Genomic DNA, 18556 nt, shown 5'->3' on the forward strand with positions numbered 1-18556 from the left:
CAAAGACAAAGAGGAAAGATGATATGAAGACCCAGAGAGAAGACAGCATCTGCAAGCCAGTGAGAGAGACCTCAGAAGAAACCAACCCTGCTAACACCTTCATCTCTGACTTCTAGCCTCCAGAATTTGAGAAAATACATTTGTTTCAGCTGCCCACTGTGTGGTATTTTATTGTGGCAGCTCTAGCAAACTCGTACGCTGTGTCCCTTCTTGGTGTTTTAAGATTCCTTTCTGTCGCCCAGGCTGGAGTGCAGCCGCAATCTCGGCTCACTGCAAGCTCCGCCTCCCGGGTTCACACCATTCTCCTGCCTCAGCCTCTCCGAGTAGCTGGGACTACAGGCGCCTGCCACCACGCCCGGCTAATTTTTTTGTTATTTTTTTAGTGGAGACGGGGTTTCACTGTGGTCTGGATCTCCTGACCTTGTGATCCGCCTGCCTCGGCCTCCCAAAGTGCTGGGATTACAAGCGTGAGCCACCGCGCCCGGCCTACTCATTCTTTTAGATTACATCTGCTGCTACAGACTCTCAGTTTTCATTCATCTGAGAATGTGTTGATCTCCTCTTGATTCCTGAAGGACATTTTGCTGGATATATATACAATTCTGGGTGAACAGTCTTTCTTTTAGTGATTGAAAGATGTTTGGCCAGGCGCAGTGGCTCATGCCTGTAATTGAAACACTTTGGGAGGCCGAGATGAGCAGATCACTTGAGCCCAGGAGTTCAAGACCAGCCTGGGCAATGTGGCGAAACCCCATCTCTCCAAAAATTAGCTGGGCATGGTGACACATGCCTGTAGTCTCAGCTACCTGGAAGGCTGAGGTGGGAGGATCACTTGAGCCCAGGAGATCAGAGCTGCAGTGAGCCGTGATCGTGCACTGCACTCCAACCTGGGTGACAGAGTGAGACTGTCTCAGAAAAGAAAAAAGGACGATGTTCTGCCACTTCTTTCTGGCTTCCGTGGTTTCTGATATGAAATCTACTGTCATTTCAATTGTCTCTCTCTTACTGCTTTCAAGATTTTTTTTTTCTTGGCCAGGCACGGTGGCTCATGCCTGTTATCCCAGCACTTTGGGAGGCCATGGCAGGAGGACCACTTGAGGCCAGGAGTTCAGGACCAGCCTGGACAACATAGTGAGACATCTTCTCTACAAAAAATACAAAAATTAGCCAGGAGTGGTAGTGTGTGCCTGTAGTCCCAGCTACTCAGGAGGCTGAGGTGGGAGGATCTCTCGGGCCCAAGAGGTAGAGGTTGCAGTGAGCCGTGACGGTGCCACTGCACTCCAGCTGGGGTAACAGAGTGAGATCCTGTCTTAAAAAAAAAAAAAAAAAAAGGACTTTTTTTCTCTGTCTTCAGTTTTCAGAAGTTTGGCTATCATGTGTCTTGTGGATGTCTTTGGGTTTATCCTCTTTGGGGTTTGCTCAGCTTCTTGAATCTATAGGTTCTTGACTCTTGCCAAACTTAGGAAGCTTTCACTTCAGTTCATTTTTCAGCCCTGAGAAGTGCTGAAGTTTTCAGCCCTGACTTCCTTCTCTTTTTCCAGGATTCTGATGACAATAGGGTTAGATTATTGTTACAGTCCCATAAGTCCTTGCTCTGTTCAGTTTTTTCCCCCCAGTCTGTTTTCTCTCTGTAGTTCAGACTGGGTAATTTCTGTTCTGTCTTGCAGCTCACTGATTCTTTCCTCTCTGCCCTCCACTCTGCTGTTGAACCCATCCATTGAGCTTTTTCTGTTTGTTTGTTTCCCCTTCATATCTTCTTTCTTGAGAACTTCTTTTGGTTGTTGTTGTTGAGGCTTTCTGGTTTTCATTTGTTACAACAGAGTCTGTAATTGCTCTCTGAAGCATTCTTAGGATGGTCTAGCATCTCTGTCATCTTAGTGTTGGCATTTATTGTTTTTTATTCGGTTTGAGATCTTCCTGATCCTTAGTATTGTAAATGTTTTCAGTTGTGCATTTTGGGGATTATAAGAGTCATTACAGTCTGGCAAGGATGGAAATTTAGGCTCCCCACGTAACTTTTGAGTAGGGGTGAGGCTACTCAAAGGTTGCATGGGAAGCCTGTTTTTTTCCAGTTTTTTTCTGAGATATTTGGGTGGAATAGAGCAGTTATTATCTAAAAGTTTTCTGTCTTGCTAAGCTACCCTTTCCTGGTGCTTTATTATTATTTTGTTATTTTTATTTTTTGAGATGGAGTTTCACTCCCAGGTTGGAGTTCAGCAGCATGATCTCAGCTCACTGCAGCCTCCGCCTCCTGGGTTCAAGGGATTCTCCTGCCTCAGCCTCCTGAGTAGCTGAGATTACAGGTGCCCACCACCACGCCCAGCTTATTTTTGTATTTTAGAAACGGGGTTTCACCATGTTGGCCAGGCTGGTCTCGAACTCCTGACCTCAGGTGATTCACCAGCCTCTGTCTCTCAAAGTGCTGGGATTACAGGCATGAGCTACCTACCGTTCCTGGCTATTTTATTTTTAAACTTGGAGAGGTCAGCTCCAAGTCTGGGATGCATGAGGCAAAAAGAAAACCCAGGGAATTCATTGCTATTGTTCCTTGAGTCCTGAGGTTCCTAGCCATCTTCTCTCAACCTTATATCTGTTTTATATATATTATTTCGGGTTTTTAGTTATAAATTAAAATTTTACATAATTTTAGAGATTTTTAAGGTACATGTCACTAACAAGAGGCAGATTACATTTCTACTTTGAGTATACACATTTAATTTTTTAAATTATTGTGGAGAAGAAAACAGAAAAAGGAAAAAGTACATTTGTTTCATCTTCCCAGAAGCAGAAGTCACTAACTGGCATTTAAAGTTATATAAATATACTGTTTTGATAAAAATAAAAGTTAACAGTTTTTAAAAGATAACCTGAAGTCAGGTAAAAAAAAAAATATGACTTTTGAATGAAAAGCATTAGAAAAACTATGTTTTGCGATCTCCTTGGGTTACATAATTAATATTAATAGCTAAAATGATTTTTATTGCATTATCTCAGTAAAATTTTCATGGGAATGGTAAGGTGGTTGAAAACGAAAAGGAAATACCTTTTAAAAACAAGGAGTGTTTTTAAATGTGACAGATGTAAACAGAAAGTCTGAAAAGTGTAACCCACTCTCATGACTCATCACGGGGTCTTCAGTGACTGCGCTGCTGTCTGTGTTCTTGGTGTTTAAACTTTAGTCTGTGGGATGCACCATGAACAGTATCATTGTGATTTGTTAAATAGCTATCAAATAATATTTTAAATTATTACTTTTATATAATTATTTAGGGACTTTTTGAAAATTACTTTTTAGTTTATTTCATATTGATTGTGTATTTCAGAAATTTTCATAGTTTGCATTTACCATTTCTTTATATGTTAAAGGATATTAGTCCTATAATATTCTTCACAGTTTTACATTGCTCAGTGTTGAAAATCTCTTATACAGATTATTTGTCATCATCCCTGGCCATTTTCGCATTCATAGTAGTGTCTGTTCTCACAGAAAATGATGGTACTGTACATGTGGGTTTTGCATAATGGGCTGATTGGGTAAGGATGATGTCACTGCGTGGGACCGCCTGGAGGAGTTATTAGAAGAACACAAGACTTTTGACTGCTAGCATTTCTTAATAAATGCCATACTGTTGAAAACATTAATTTGTGTTTGGACTGGAATGAACCTTGGTTTTCCTGGCTTAGTTACTGAGATTTAAAGAAATAAGTCCTAATGTCATAATTACATAGCCAAATAGAGTGAAATATTAAGCATTTTTCTCCCTGGCAGAGAGAAATGGGGTTAAGAAGGAAAGAAGTTACTAACTGCTAGTCTCCGTTAGACAGTTGTGAGACTAATTTTTGAGATTTGAAGTTCAGGAATACTTTGGAATTTTGTTTCTGTAATTTATGTATTATTCATTTTATTACTGAGACATAAGATATGATTATTAGAAAAGTCCATAATTTTAGAGATTTTTAAGGTACATGTCACTAAGAAGAGGCAGATTACATTTCTTTTCTACTTGGAGTACTACATAGTTGATTTTTTAAATTGTTGTGGTAAAATATGCCATTTTGCCCATTTTTAAGCATCTGTTCAGTGGTATTAAGTACCTTCATACTGTTGTGCAGCTATCACCAACTAAATCCACTTCCAGGACTTCTTTCATTATCCCAGACTGCAACTCTGTATGCGTTAAGCACTAACTCCTCATTACTTCCTGGGAATCATTCTGCTTTATGTCTTTTATGAATTTGGCTGCTCTAGGGACTTCATATAAATGGAATCATATTTATCATTTGATGTCTGGCATATTTCATTCCATAATGTTTGCAAACTTCATGTTGTAGCATGTCAAAGAATTTTATTCCTTTTTGAATGTAGAATAATATTCCATTGTATGCGTATAACACATTTATGGAAATATCTGTTCACCCATTGGTAGACATTTGGTTTGTTTCCATCTTTTGACTGTTGTGAATAATGCTGATGTAAATATTGGCCTACAAATATCTGTTCAAGTCCCTGCTTTCAGTTTTTTTTTTTTTTTTTTTTTTTTTGAGGTGGAGTCTCGCTCTGTCACCCAAGCTGGAGTGTAGTGGCGCCATCTTGGCTCACTGCAACCAAGCTGGATCATATGGTGGCTCTGTTTTTAGTTTTTTGAAACAGCCTCCTGGGTTCAAACAGCCTTCTGGGTTCAAGTGATTCCCCTGTCTCAGCCTCTCAAGTAGCTGAGATTACAGGCACATGCCACCATGCCTGGCTAATTTTTGTATTTTTTGTAGACACAGGGTTTCGCCATGTTGGCCAGGCTGGTCTCGAACTCCTGACCTCAAGTGATCCACCCACCTCGGCCTGTCAAAGTGCTGGGATTACAGGCGCAAGCCACCACACCCAACCAGTTCTTTTCATTCTATTCCCAGAAGTGGAATTGTTGGATTGTATGGATCATAAGTATACTTCCGTGTTTGATTTTTTGAGGAACTGCCATATTCTTCTCCACAGTGGCTGCACCATTTTACTTTCCACCCAGCAAAGCGCAAAGGTTCCAGTTTCTCCACATTCTTACCAACACCTGTTTTTTCCTTTTTTAATAATAGTTATCTGAATGGGTATGAAGTGGTATCTTATAGTTTTTTTAATTTCTTTGAGTACATAGTGGCTGCATATATTTATAGGGTCCGTAAGATACTCTGATAGAGCCATACAATGTGTAATAATCACATCAGGGTAAATGGGGTATCCATCACCCCAAGCATTGATGCTTTGTGTTACAAACAATCCAATTACACTCTTTTAGTTATTTCAAAATGTACAATAAATGATCGTTGACTGTAGTCATTCCCAACAGTGACTTTATGATTAAGAAAAAAGGAGAAAACAGTGGTAAGCAAATGAATCTCACAGTAATTAATTAAATCAAAAATGGGTAATGATAGAGGGATGGTTTGTCATCGTATTCCTTTGTCTTCTGCATTTTCTGAAAGTTTGCGGCTGATCCAGATGCTTAATCAGACTCAGGTTCTGTTCCTTTGGCAAGACCATAGGTAATGTTCTGTTCTTCTTTTTTTTTTTTTTTTTTTTTTTTTGAGACGGAGTCTTGCTCTGTCGCCCAGGCTGGAGTGCAGTGGCGCAATCTCGGCTCACTGCAAGCTCCACCTCCTGGGTTCACGCCATTCTCCTGCCTCAGCCTCTCCGAGTAGCTGGGACTACAGGCGCCCGCCACCACGCCCGGCTAATTTTTTTGTATTTTTAGTAGAGACGGGGTTTCACCATGGTCTCGATCTCCTGACCTCGTGATCCGCCCGCCTCGGCCTCCCAAAGTGCTGGGATTACAAGCGTGAGCCACCGCGCCCGGCCTGGTAATGTTCTGTTCTTCTAATGGGAGGCATATAATTTCTTTTTTCTTTTTTCTTTTTTTTTTTTGAGACGGAATCTCGCTCTGTTGCCCAGGCTGGAGTATAGTGGCTCCATCTCAGCTCACTGCAACCTCTGCCTCCCAGGTTCAAGCGATTCTTCTGCCTCAGCCTCCCGAGTAGCTGGGATTACAGGTGTGTGCCAACATGCCCGGCTAACTTTTGTATTTTTAGTAGAGATGGGGTTTCACCATGTTGGGCAGGCTGGTCTCAAACTCCTGACCTCAAGTGATCCACCCGCCTCGGCCTCCCAAAGTGCTGGGATTACAGGTGTGAGCCACCGCTCCTGGCCTGAGGCATGTAATTTCTGATTATCTTTTGTAAAGATAACAGTCATTGATGTTCAATTCTAGATCCATTAATTCATAGGGGTTTCAAAATTGTGATATTCTATCATTCTTTTTTATTCATAGCTAGAATACTTTTATAGAGAGATGCCCCCATTCATCTATCGTTTACTCAGTGATACCTTCATATAGGGAAGGCAGGATAAATGTTTGATTTTTTTCTCTTAATTTCCTCAGATGTTTGATTTTTCCTTCAGTTGTATTAGTTCGTTTTCATGCTGTTGATAAAGACAGACCTGAAACTAGGAACAAAAGGAGGTTTAATGGAACTTAAAGTTCCACATGGCTGGGAAGCCTCAGAATCATGGCGGGAGGCAAAAGGCACTTACTTACACGGCAGCTGCAAGAGGAAATGAGGAGGGAGCAAAAGTCGAAACCCCTGATAAACCCATAAGATCTCGTGAGACTTACTCACTATCACGAGAATAACATGGAAAAACCGGCCTCCATGATTGAATTACCTCTCCACTGGGTCCCTCCCACAGCATGTGGGAATTCTGGGGAATACAATTCAAGTTGAGACTTGGGTGGGGACACAGGCAAACCGTATCACCAGTTTACAAGATAGTGTATTAGTTCTCTGTCATCTTTTTTGGGTGTGTGTCATAAACTCATGTAGTTCAATATATGTGATGAATTTCAGTCTACTGCAGTCATCTTTATCAAAAAAGCTCAGATTGCCTCATCTTTGGCCATTGGGAACAAAGATGGTTCCTGAGTCTTTGTGACCTGACCTTGATCATCTTTGGTGAATAAAGGGACAGTGTTTTTTTGTTTTGCTTTTCAAAAACCTCAGCATATTTTCTGTGCCTTTAGGAAGGTGGATTTTAGGGATCTATTTGTTTTAGGATATTTGGAACTGATTGATAGGATCTTTGATATAATTTGTAAGCAGATATGCCTTAGAAGTTGTGTTACTTTTAAAGAATAATAGTTTTATTTTTTTAGTTTATGTGGAAAATCAAAAGATTTCAATAAAATAAGTTCCAAGGACTGATTTTAAACCTAATTTAATTTTTCTTTTAGACCTGTCGCGAAATCGCCTTTCAGAAATTCCTACAGAAGCATGTCACTTTGTTTCTCTGGAAAATCTCAACTTGTACCAAAATTGTATTCGGTATATTCCAGAGGCAATTTTAAACCTACAAGCTCTAACATTCTTAAATATTAGGTAAGAATATTGTTTTCTTATTTTAAATTTTTGGTTTTATGTGATCTTTTCAATTTTCCCCTCTCTTTCCCTAAAATATTTACCTATATATATGCTATCTATTCATATCAGCAGTTTCTGTATGTGCTCTTGGATATATTAACAGTATTTCCTATATCCCTCCAGTTTCTGTCTTTATCTTTGGCTTTGCAGTACAGATGCTCCCTGACTTACTGCAGTGGGGTTACATCCCAGTAAACCCATCTAAGTTGAAAATGCATTTCCCACATAATCCACCAAACATTATAGCCTAGCCTAGCCTACTTTAAATGTGCTCAAAACACTTATCTTAGGCTACAGTTGGGCAAAATCTTCTAACACAAGGCCTATTTTATGATAAAGTATTGAATAGCTCATACAATTTACTAGATAGTGTAGTAAAGTGTGGTTTCTACTGAATGTGTATTGCTTTCCCACCGTCATAAAGCCAAAAAATTTTACGTCAGCTGTTAGTTGGGGATGCCTGTAATTAACAAACCTTACTGAGCCATTTGCCTGAGGAGCTTGCAGCAGTCTTGTAGCAGGTGCTTCTCCAATTACATTTTCTAATTAGCTTCATTAAATAAGAATAATAGGTCTGAAATTACTTTGTTTCTTGTGACCACGTATTTTTGCATATTAAGTTCCGAATGTATGAATGCATTTATTCAACTAGTCTACTCCACTTTCACATCTTAAAATAACTGTTGTTTTATTTCACTATAAAAGTTGCAAATCTTCATTGAAGATAATGTGCAAATGTGGAAAAATATAAAGGAAATTCATCAAAATGTATCTTAATTTTATAAGTGATCTTTTCCTTCTGTTTTTCCAGGCTTTTAGTCAAATTTTTAAATGAGTTTTCCCCTTATGAAACATTCTTTAAAACTATTTTTGTATGTAATTATTTTGTGGTACAGTTTATATACTGTTGAAAATAAATTTTCCTCTGGGATCTTAGTTTCTTCCAGTTTTTCACCATGATAAAAATAATATTAGTAGAGAATTTTGTATGTAAATGTTTACTTTTCTCTTTCCTTCAGATAGATGTCTGGGAGTGGAATTGTTACTGGATTAAAAAGTGTGGCTTATGATCTCAGTAAAAGATCTTACAAATGGGGAGGGAATTGGTCCTAAGGAATAAGAGGTTAAATTTACATATGTAAAAATCTAATTTATTTTTATCTTGATAGATGTGGGTTTTTTTTTTTTTTTTCTTTTTCTTTTGAGACAGGGTTTTACTCTTGTTGCCCAGGCTGGAGTGCAATGGTGCGATCTTGGCTCACCACAACCTCCATCTCCTGGGTTTAAGCCATTCTCCTGCTTCAGCCTCCCGAGTAGCTGGGATTACAGGCACATGCCTCCACGCCCGGCTAATTTTGTATTTTTAGTAGAGACGGGGTTTTGCCATGTTGGCCAGGCTGGTCTCGAACCCCCCGACCTCCGGCGATCCACCTGCCTTGGCCTCCCAAAGTGCTGGGATTACAGGCGTGAGCCACTGCGCCCGGCCGATACATGTGTTTTATTATTTTACTTTTAGTTCTGGTTTGCATGTCTTTGTATAAATAAAAATTCTTTACCTGTAACTTAGTTGGTGTGATCTATGAAATCACAACTTACTGCTTTTTTTCCATAGAGCTACATTTTCACCATTTATGTGCATTTGATTATAATATTGTAATGATGAGGGAAGTAGATTACAAGTGTGACAGAAAATTTTTCTTCAGTAGTGAACTCTGATTCTTCTCTCTTTCTACTTACCCATTTAGTCGGAACCAACTGTCAACATTGCCGGTACACTTGTGTAATTTGCCATTGAAAGTCTTAATTGCTAGTAATAACAAATTGGTGTCACTTCCAGAAGAAATTGGACACCTCAGACATTTGATGGAACTTGTGAGTTAATATTTTTGATTGTCCAACGTGTCTGTGTGTATGTATTGTGTATGTGTGTGTATATATACACATATATATATATGAAACCTTGGAGAGAGATATGTATACAAAGTCATGCCATAGTCTTTTATATGGTAAAGATTTATTATTGATACATGTTTTTGACTTATTTTCCAGTATTGGTAATGAATCATGTACTGAATTTTCCGTACTCAAGTGGTGGGCACACAGAATTAAGAACGGAAAGTACAAGCCTAATCGGCCCACACAGGTGGGAAAAGGTCATTAGAATTAGGTTCTAACCAATATTAAATGATTTCTGTGTCATTAAATTTTTGAGATATGTTAATACAATTGAATTTTTCAAAATAAATTTGTTTGTATCATCAGTATTCTGATTTTTGATTAGCTTCTGTAGGGGAGTGGCACTACAAAGGTCAGGTTTATTTTTTGCCTTACATTATATCTTTAGAACCTATCTCCCACTCTATAAAATAAAATATACTTCATTACCATGTTTGTTTGTTTGTTTGTTTTTTGAGACAGAGTGTTGCTCTGTCGCCCAGGCTGGAGTGCAGTGGTGCAGTCTCCGCTCACTGCAAGCTCTGCCTCCCAGGTTCATGCCATTCTCCTGCCTCAGCCTCCTGAGTAGCTGGGACCACAGGCGCCCGCCGCCATGCCTAGTTAATTTTTTTGTATTTTTAGTAGAGACAGGGTTTCACCGTGTTAGCCAGGATAGTCTTGATCTCCTGACCTTGTGATCTGCCCACCTCGACCTCCCAAAGTGCTGAGATTACAGGCATGAGCCACCTCGCCTGGCCCTGTTGCCCTGTATTTTCTAAGACACTTAATTGAACTCCTTCACCTAATCACTTCTTGAGTATTTACCTTCTGAGCATGGGAATAACAATTTTCTCATTTAATCACCATAATAATATTATGAATTGATTACCAAAATTATTTTCATTTTATACCTGAGGAAGCTAGCACTCAAATACGTTAAATAACTTGCCTAAGGTTATGTAACAGAAATAGTATTTGAAACCAGACTACCTTAACTCGTTCTGAAGTCGTCAGATACAATTATGTCCATTAGGATTTAGGGGTATGGTTTCATGTAGGTTTATTAACAAAGATGGAAGATGGTTATCATAAATTAATACATATATGTAATACAGTTGGATCACTTTTTCCAGGTAGATTATGAATATAAGAGGTTACAGGTGAAAATCCACAAATATATTAAAATTAGAGTCTACATTCTAGACCACTATTTTTGGAGCCAGTTAGACCTAGGACATAAAGATCAGAATGTATGTTTATCGGCATCTCTTCAGAACTTGGGTTAAAAACATGAACTAGAAGTAAACTATACTCTAATTCAAATTCTTATTTTCAAATCATTTAAACATTTTGTTTCTACTTATTCAATCCTAAATACTTAAAAGATAGAGATGTGTTATAGAAGCTGCTTTTTGTTTTCTACAAAAGAGGTTAATTGATATCTTCAGTCATATAAGGAACTTGTGGCAGAATAAGAATTAGTGTCCTGGCCAGGCACAGTGGCTCACAGTTGTAATCCCAGCACTTTGGGAGGCCGAGGGGGGCAGATCACCTGAGGTCAGGAGTTCGAGACCAACCTGACCAACATGGTGAAACCCCATCTCTACTAAAAATACAAAAATTAGCCAGGCGTGGTGGCATGCACCTGTTATCCCAGCAACTTGGGAGGCTGAGGCAGGAGAATCACTTGAACCCAGGAGGCAGAGGTTGCAGTGAGCTGAGATCACACCACTGCACTCCAGCCTGGGTGACAGAGTGAGACTCCATCTGAAAAAAAAAAAAATGAATGAGTGTCCCTAAAGCTCTCCATTCCCGTCTGATGATCTTTCAGCAACATCCTTGTTGGCTCGCTCTTTTTTTCCTCTTCATTAAGTGAAAGCAGACTGCTGTTTTCAACATACGTATTTTCTGAGAGATTATACATTGCTATTACCTTTTGGCTCAGACTCGATTTTTTCCTCTTCATTAAGTGAAAGCAGACTGCTGTTTCCAGCTTGCGTATTTTCTGAGAGATTATACATTGCTGTTACCTTTTGGCTCAGACTCGATTTTTCTGTGCTTTCAACTTTGTTTTTTTCTAGCTCGGATTTGAACCTATATCCTTTCAACTTCTTTTAGAAACATTTTAATGCCTAGAGGAGCACTGGACTCAGAAGTCTAGCTTCTGGCCGGGCACGGTGGCTCGTGCCTGTAATTGCAGCACTTTGGGAGGCTGAGGCAGGTGGATCACCTGAGGTCAGGAGTTCGAGACCAGCCTGGTCAACATGATGAAACCCCATCTCTACTAAAAATACAAAAATTAACTGGGTGTGGTGGCGGGTGCCTGTAATCGCAGCTACTTGGGAGGCTGAGGCAGGAGAATTGCTGGAACCCGGGAGGCGGAGGTTACAGTGAGCTGAGATCGTGCCATTGCACTCCAGCTCAGGTGACAACAGTGAGACTCCATCTCAAAAAAAACAAAACAAAAAGTCTAGCTTCTGATTCTACTTCAATTATTAATTGGTAGGAAAAGTAAAAATAGTATTTTCTCTAAGCATACTTTAAGAAAATTAACATTTGAAGCTTATTGAAAAATTTGGCAAGCGGTCTCTTTTTATTCTTTTTTCTTTTTTAAAAAAAGAAAATAGAGACGAGGCCTTACCATGTTGCCCAGGCTGGTCTGAAACTCCTGGGCTCACGCGATCCACCCACCTCGGCTTCCCAGAGTGCTGGGATTACAGGCATGAGCCACCATACTCGGCAGGAAGCGGCCTTTTCTAAATAGTAAATGTATTATTTTCTTTTAGTCATATTGGAAGAATTTTAAGTGTTAATGTGGCAGCTTCCCTCTGTTCATATAATGATGGGTTTACAAATTATTTTGGCTGGTCTCAGAATTATGATATTCTGAATTTATTAATCTTCGAACCTGTAGGTAGTCTCTTTTCAGAACCATTGAATTAAACTATTAAGTGAGATACCAGAAGGTCTCCCAAACATACCTAATTTTATAGACAGTTTAAAGCAGACAAGTTTAATGTTAGGACAATCTTTATTTTGTATCTTTTCAAAATAGGATGTGAGCTGCAATGAAATTCAAACTATACCTTCCCAAATTGGTAACCTGGAGGCCTTGAGAGACCTTAATATAAGAAGAAATCACCTAGTACATTTGCCTGAAGGTAAGAAACTATGAAATAATTGTTTTATTATTTTAAAGCTCTCTCAGACCAATCAAGACAAAAATGTGTAAGGGTTACATCCAGGCTGGGCGCTGTGGCTCATACCTGTAATCCCAACACTTTGGGAGGGCGAGGAGGGAGGATTGCTTGAACCCAGGAATTGGAGACCAGCCTGGGCAATATAGGGAGTCTGTCTCCACAAAAAATTAACAAATTAGCCCAGGGGGCTGGCGCACTCTTGTAGTCCCAGCTACTCAGGAAGCTGAGGTGGGAGGAGTCCCTGAGCCCAGGAGGTCAAGGCTGCAGTGAGCTGTGGTGGCGTCACTGCACTCTAGCCTGAGCACCAGAAAGAGACCCTGTTTAAAAAGGGGGGGGGACAGAGAGAGAGAGAGAGTGTGTGTGTGTCTGTGTATGTTTGTGTGTGTGTGAGAGAGTGTGTGTGTTACCACCAGTGTTTGAAATCTAATGGTTTATTTAATAGTGTTATCTGTTCCACTGTGGATTTTAAAAGCCTCTTCAATGAAAAGGTTTGATAACTCTTGACCTTTGATTTTATTTTTAGATCTTGTCAACCAATGTAATTAATAACTCAGAGTAGGGTCACTGGAAATTTCAGTAAGCATGACTGTTTGGGGGAAATGTAACATGTTTGGATAAGGGGATAGTGTAGTATAATGAAAAACATTTCCGCAGTTAGCACTCACTTAAAAATGGACTGTGACCTGAACTTAACCGGTCACTGGAGATGTTCAAACAGAGGCTAATGAACCATGTGGAGGTGATGTGTAGAGTGAATGATATATGGGGTGAGAGACTGCGCTAAGAGACGGGTTATTTACTTAGGCTGACTACAAGCTCTGATATATGTATTTGATTGATAAAAATGATTAAACATTAATGAAGTCTAATTTATCAGTCTTTCACAAATTAATGAAACAATGCTAGAAAGGAAGATGAAAATGAGAGCTATTATTTTATGAGATCCAGAATATATATTTCTTCCTATATGTTTCTGCTCATCACCAGCAGTAAGAGTCATCAGCTCATGGCAAGTCTTGTCTCAACTGTGCTCTCATTTACTTTCCCCTGCACTATTTTCTAGATTAATTTGAATCAAATACAGAAATTTATTGGTAAACATTCCAGAAAAACAAGGAATCTTCTCAAGGTGTTTTCATGACAGTGCTTTTCTGGGTTCTTTGACAAAATATGACTTACAGTGTACAATCAGTATTTTGTTTGTTTTGAGACAGGGTCTCACTCCCATTACTCAGGCTAGAGTGCAGTGGCACAAACATGGCTCACTGCAGCCTCGACCTCAGGTTTAGGTGATCCTCTCACCTCAGCCTCCCAGGTAGCTTAGACTACAGGCACTTGCCACCATGCCACCTAATTTTTGTACTTTTAGTAGAGACAGGGTTTTGCCATGTTGCCCAGGCTGGTCTCAAACTCCTGGGGTCAAGAGATCCACTTGCCTCAGCCTCTCGGAGTGCTGGGATTATAGGCGTGAGCCACTGCGCCTGGCTACAATACATGTTGAATTAACTAATGATGTTTTCACTTTCCCTGTGGAATTCAAATATTTATACCAATTTGATCCAGCATAATATTTAGTTCTAACATACTACTGGAGCTTTGACATTTTGGATTCCAAGTAAATGTGTAAGAACGTGACCTTTTCAGTCCACTTTTATATACTTAGTGCAACCAAAATCTCGCGTGTCTTTCCTCTCACTTGGTTTGTCCAGGAACCTTCACACTTTTTATCCTCAGGGCCTTCCTTATTTTCTGCTGCTTCTGTTTGCTGCCAACTCAGGAATGTAAATGAAGGTTAGCAAAACCACAATCATGACCTCCAGGACCTTATAACCCCACATTTCTCTCTAGGGTTACCTCTGTACTCAGGACTCACCTACTATGGTTGGTCTTCAAAGACTTACTCCTATAATAATACTTAGTGTGAAATCAATTAATGAGAATATTAGGGTTTTAATCAAAATGAAAATTGAGCATTTCAGATGACAGTGGAAGCTTAATAGTTTTATCAACTAATTTATTTGTGTATCTTATTTTGATTGTAGACTGCCAACAAAATGGTTTATCACACAAATAGTTTCAATTTTTTTTAACAGTTTATTTTATAATCTCAGCACATATAGTTGAACTGAGTTGGCAAGTGAAGCTTTATTCCAACAGCTACATTCGTTCGTGTGGAAGTTTGTGTTACTTAATTGGTAATTTCTAACATTGCAATTGGGTAGATGTCATATATCTTTTGTTATATTGCCATTTTGATTTAAAATTAATTTTTACCAAATAATACGTTACATCATTCAAAAAATATTAAAATTATTAAGAATCTTCTTCTTTTTTTTTTTTTTTTTTTCCTTGAGACGGAGTCTCACTCTGTCACCCAGGCTGGAGTACAGTGGTGCGATCTCGGCTCACTGCAAGCTCTGCCTCCTGGGTTCATGCCATTCTCCTGCCTCAGCCTCCCAAGTATCTGGCATTACAGGCACCTGCCACCACACCCAGCTAATTTTTGTGTTTTTGCTTCTTTATTTTTTTTGAGACAGAGTCTCGCACTGTCGCCCTGGCTGGAGTACAGTGGTGCGATCTTGGCTCACTGCAACCTCCGCCTCCCAGGTTCAAGGGATTCTCCTGCCACAGCCTCCCAAGTAGCTGGGATTACAGGTGCCCACCACCATGCCCAGTTAATTTTTTTTTTTTTTTTTGTATTTTTAGTAGAGACGGGGTTTCATTATGTTGGCCAGGCTGGTCTCAAACTCCTGACCTCATGATCCGCCCGCCTCAGCCTCCCAAAGTGCTAGGATTACAGGCGTGAGCCACCGCGCCTGGCCTTTTTTGTATTTTTAGTAGAGATGGGGTTTCACCATGTTGCCCAGGATGGTCTTGATCTCCTGACCTCGTGATCCACCTGCCTCGGCCTCCCAAAGTGCTGAGATTACAGGCGTGGGCCATTGCGCCCGGCCAAGAATCTTAAATAATATCGTTCCCCTGCCTCAAACTTCCCTACACACCAATTTCAATGGCCAAAAGTATGTACCTTCATTAAACTCCTTTGACTCTTTTTTTTATTTTTTTTTTGAGATAGGGTCTCACTCTGTTGCCCAGGCTGGAGTGCGTTGCACAATCAGAGCTCACTGTAGACTCGAACTCCATGGGCTGAAGCCATCCTCCCATCTGAGCCTTCCAAGTAGCTGGGACTGCAGACATGCACCATCACACCCAGAAATTTTTGTATTGTTTTGTAGAGACAAGGGTCTCACCATGTTGCCCTGGCTGGTCTCCTGGACTCAAGCAATCCGCCCACCTCAGCCTCCCAAAGTGCTGAGATTACAGGCATGAGCCACAGTGCCCAGACTGCCGACATATTTCTAATTGATATGTTTGTATAGCTATTGCTGGTTTGGGCAACTTTGACACTTATGTCAGCTTCCTATTGTGATGAGAGATGGGGATTTGGTTTCCCTACACTGTCACCATACCATGCCTTTACTGCTTTCCTCCCATCTTCCCAGTGTAGTTTTAGCACAACTTCTGATTAAATTGTTACTCAGTGCTCACATTACTACAATTATGTAGACACTGTTCCCTGCCAATTCAAGTGATGTACTCTGATTTTATTCCTTTCTTGTACATGTTTTTTTCTTTTTTTTTTTTTTTTTGAGACAGAGTCTTGCTCTGTTGCCCAGGCTGGAGTGCAGTGGCATGATCTCGACTCACTGCAGCCTCCACCTCTTGGGTTCAAGCAATTCTCCTGCTTCAGCCTCCTGAGTAGCTGGGATTACAGGCGCCCGCCACCATGCCCAGCTAATTTTTGTATTTTTAGTAGAGATGGGGTTTCACCATGTTGGTCAGGCTGGTCTCGAACCCCTGACCTCGTGATCCACCCGCCTCGGCCTCCCAAAGTGCTGGGATTACAGGCGTGAGCCACCACGCCTGGCTTTTTTTTTTTTTTTTTCCTAGAGGTAATAGTTTCTTATCTTTTTATATGCTTATTTTTATGTGTGTCTATGGCTAATTCCACCCTGTTTTTCCAGCAGGCTTCCTAGTCAGACCAGATTCTCTATCCCTTTTTTCCCTGTACTTCTGCCTCACTGAGCCCTTTTTTTCTCTTCTGATATGGACTGGCTGTTCTCTAGTGTTGCTGCCCAGCTTTTTTTTTTTTTTTGATACAGTCTCACTCTGTCACCCAGGCTGGAGTACAGTGGCGCGATCTCGGCTCACGGTAACCTCTGCCTCCCGGGTTCAAGCGATTCTCTGCCTCAGCCTCCGAAGTAGCTGGGATTATAGGAGCCCGCCACCACGCCTGGCTAACTTTTGTATTTTTAGTAGAGATGGGGTTTCACCATCTTGGCCAGGCTGGTCTTGAACTTCTGACCTCGTGATTCACCCGCCTCGGCCTCCCAAAGTGCTAGGATTACAGGCGTGAGCCACCATGCCTGGCCTGCTACCCAGCTTTCTTTGTTCTGTGTTAAATACTCTGAGTCCTAGACTCTGGATCTTCCTCAGTTACTCCCTGTTTTGCTGGAGGACATCTCCTAGTAGCTTCCCAAGAACACGTCATGGGAGAACATATTTTTGAGACTTCACTGGAAAATAAATATCTTTATTCTATGTTCCCCCTTGATTGATTGATTATAAATCCAGGTTGAAAACTATTTTCTTTCAAGACTTTTAAGTCTTTTTTCACTTTCCGCTTTCAGTGTTTAAAATTGATGGTTGAAAATCTGATGCCATTCATTCTTAATCCCAGTCTTTTGTGACCAGCTGTTGCTCTCTGGAAGATTTTAAGATGGTCCCTGTTTATCTGCTGCTCTGAAATTTTATGTTAATGTGCCACAGTATGAGTTGTTTTAATTTAATGTACTGGATACTTGGTGGGCCCCTTTCCAAACCAGAAATCCATATCTTCCGTTTTGGGAAATTGTTTTGTATCTTTTTTTAATATATAATTTTCTTTCTTCTGGTTTCTCTGTCCTCTTTTTGAATTATTTTGAATTGGATGTTATTAGACCTCTTTGTTGATCTTCTTTGATGATTTTTTTTTTTTTTTTTTTTTTTTTGAGACAGAGTCTCGCTCTGTCGCCCAGGCTGGAGTGCAGTGGCACAATCTCGGCTCACTGCAAGCCCCGCCTCCTGGGTTCACGCCATTCTCCTGCCTCAGCCTCCCAAGTAGCTGGGACTACAGGCGCCCGCCACCAGGCCTGGCTAATTTTTTGTATTTTTTAGTAGAGACGGGGTTTCACTGTGTTAGTCAGGCTGGTCTCAATCTCCTGACCTCATGATCCGCCTGCCTCGGCCTCCCAAAGTGCTGGGATTACAGGCGTGAGCCACCACGCCTGGCCTAGTTCAGAGCATTTTTTGATTCAATTTCACTAGAAAATAACTTGCTGACTCCTGGGAACATTGGAGAAGGATAGTGCCCCAGCTGTGTTAATGGGGGCTGTGGACCCAGGCATTTAACTGTTCTTTATGTAGAGTGTTATCTAATCCTTTTGTTATCCTCACCTTCTTGTGGTATCAGGGCCTCCGGCTTCTGAGACTTTCTGTAGTTCTGAGCAGGTCAAAGCTGCTTTTTATTAGTAATCCTATCTATAGGCAACCGGATCTCATTTTTACCACTTTGCTACCACTTTTCTCATTTTTACCACTTTGCTACCAGTTAATCACTAAAAGAGAATGGGAATAAATATCTGTGTTAAAATCACATTTAACTAGAAGCTTTTGTAAAAATTCTCTAGTTGTAAAACATCATTAATTGTTAATTTCCATTTTACCTTCTTGCAGAGCTGGCGGAGTTGCCTTTGATACGGTTAGATTTCTCATGCAATAAAATTACCACAATCCCTGTTTGTTATCGGAACCTCAGGCACCTACAGACGATCACCCTAGATAACAATCCACTACAATCACCTCCTGCACAGGTAAACCATAGTAGAAGCATCAGGTAAACCATGGTAGAAGCATCAGGTAAA

General features: G+C 40.4%; 1 protein-coding gene across 11 annotated transcripts in view; it reads left to right on the plus strand.

Annotated features, from left to right (window-relative positions):
• LRCH3 (leucine rich repeats and calponin homology domain containing 3) overlaps window positions 1-18556 on the plus strand; it is a 93648-nt gene that overhangs the window by 19608 nt on the left and 55484 nt on the right. For all 11 annotated transcript variants that reach the window (XR_009209207.1, XM_058426121.1, XM_032171979.2 and 8 more), the window contains exons 2-5: window positions 7272-7416; window positions 9204-9330; window positions 12449-12554; window positions 18369-18505. Coding sequence is in view for 10 of the 11 variants with exons in the window: in XM_058426121.1 (XP_058282104.1) it covers window positions 7272-7416; window positions 9204-9330; window positions 12449-12554; window positions 18369-18505 (515 nt within the window). In the remaining variant the exon portion in view is untranslated. The remainder of the gene's footprint in view (window positions 1-7271; window positions 7417-9203; window positions 9331-12448; window positions 12555-18368; window positions 18506-18556) is intronic.

Source organism: Hylobates moloch, unplaced genomic scaffold (genome assembly GCF_009828535.3).
Source record: "Hylobates moloch isolate HMO894 unplaced genomic scaffold, HMol_V3 SCAFFOLD_13, whole genome shotgun sequence".
Lineage (NCBI taxonomy): Eukaryota > Metazoa > Chordata > Mammalia > Primates > Hylobatidae > Hylobates > Hylobates moloch.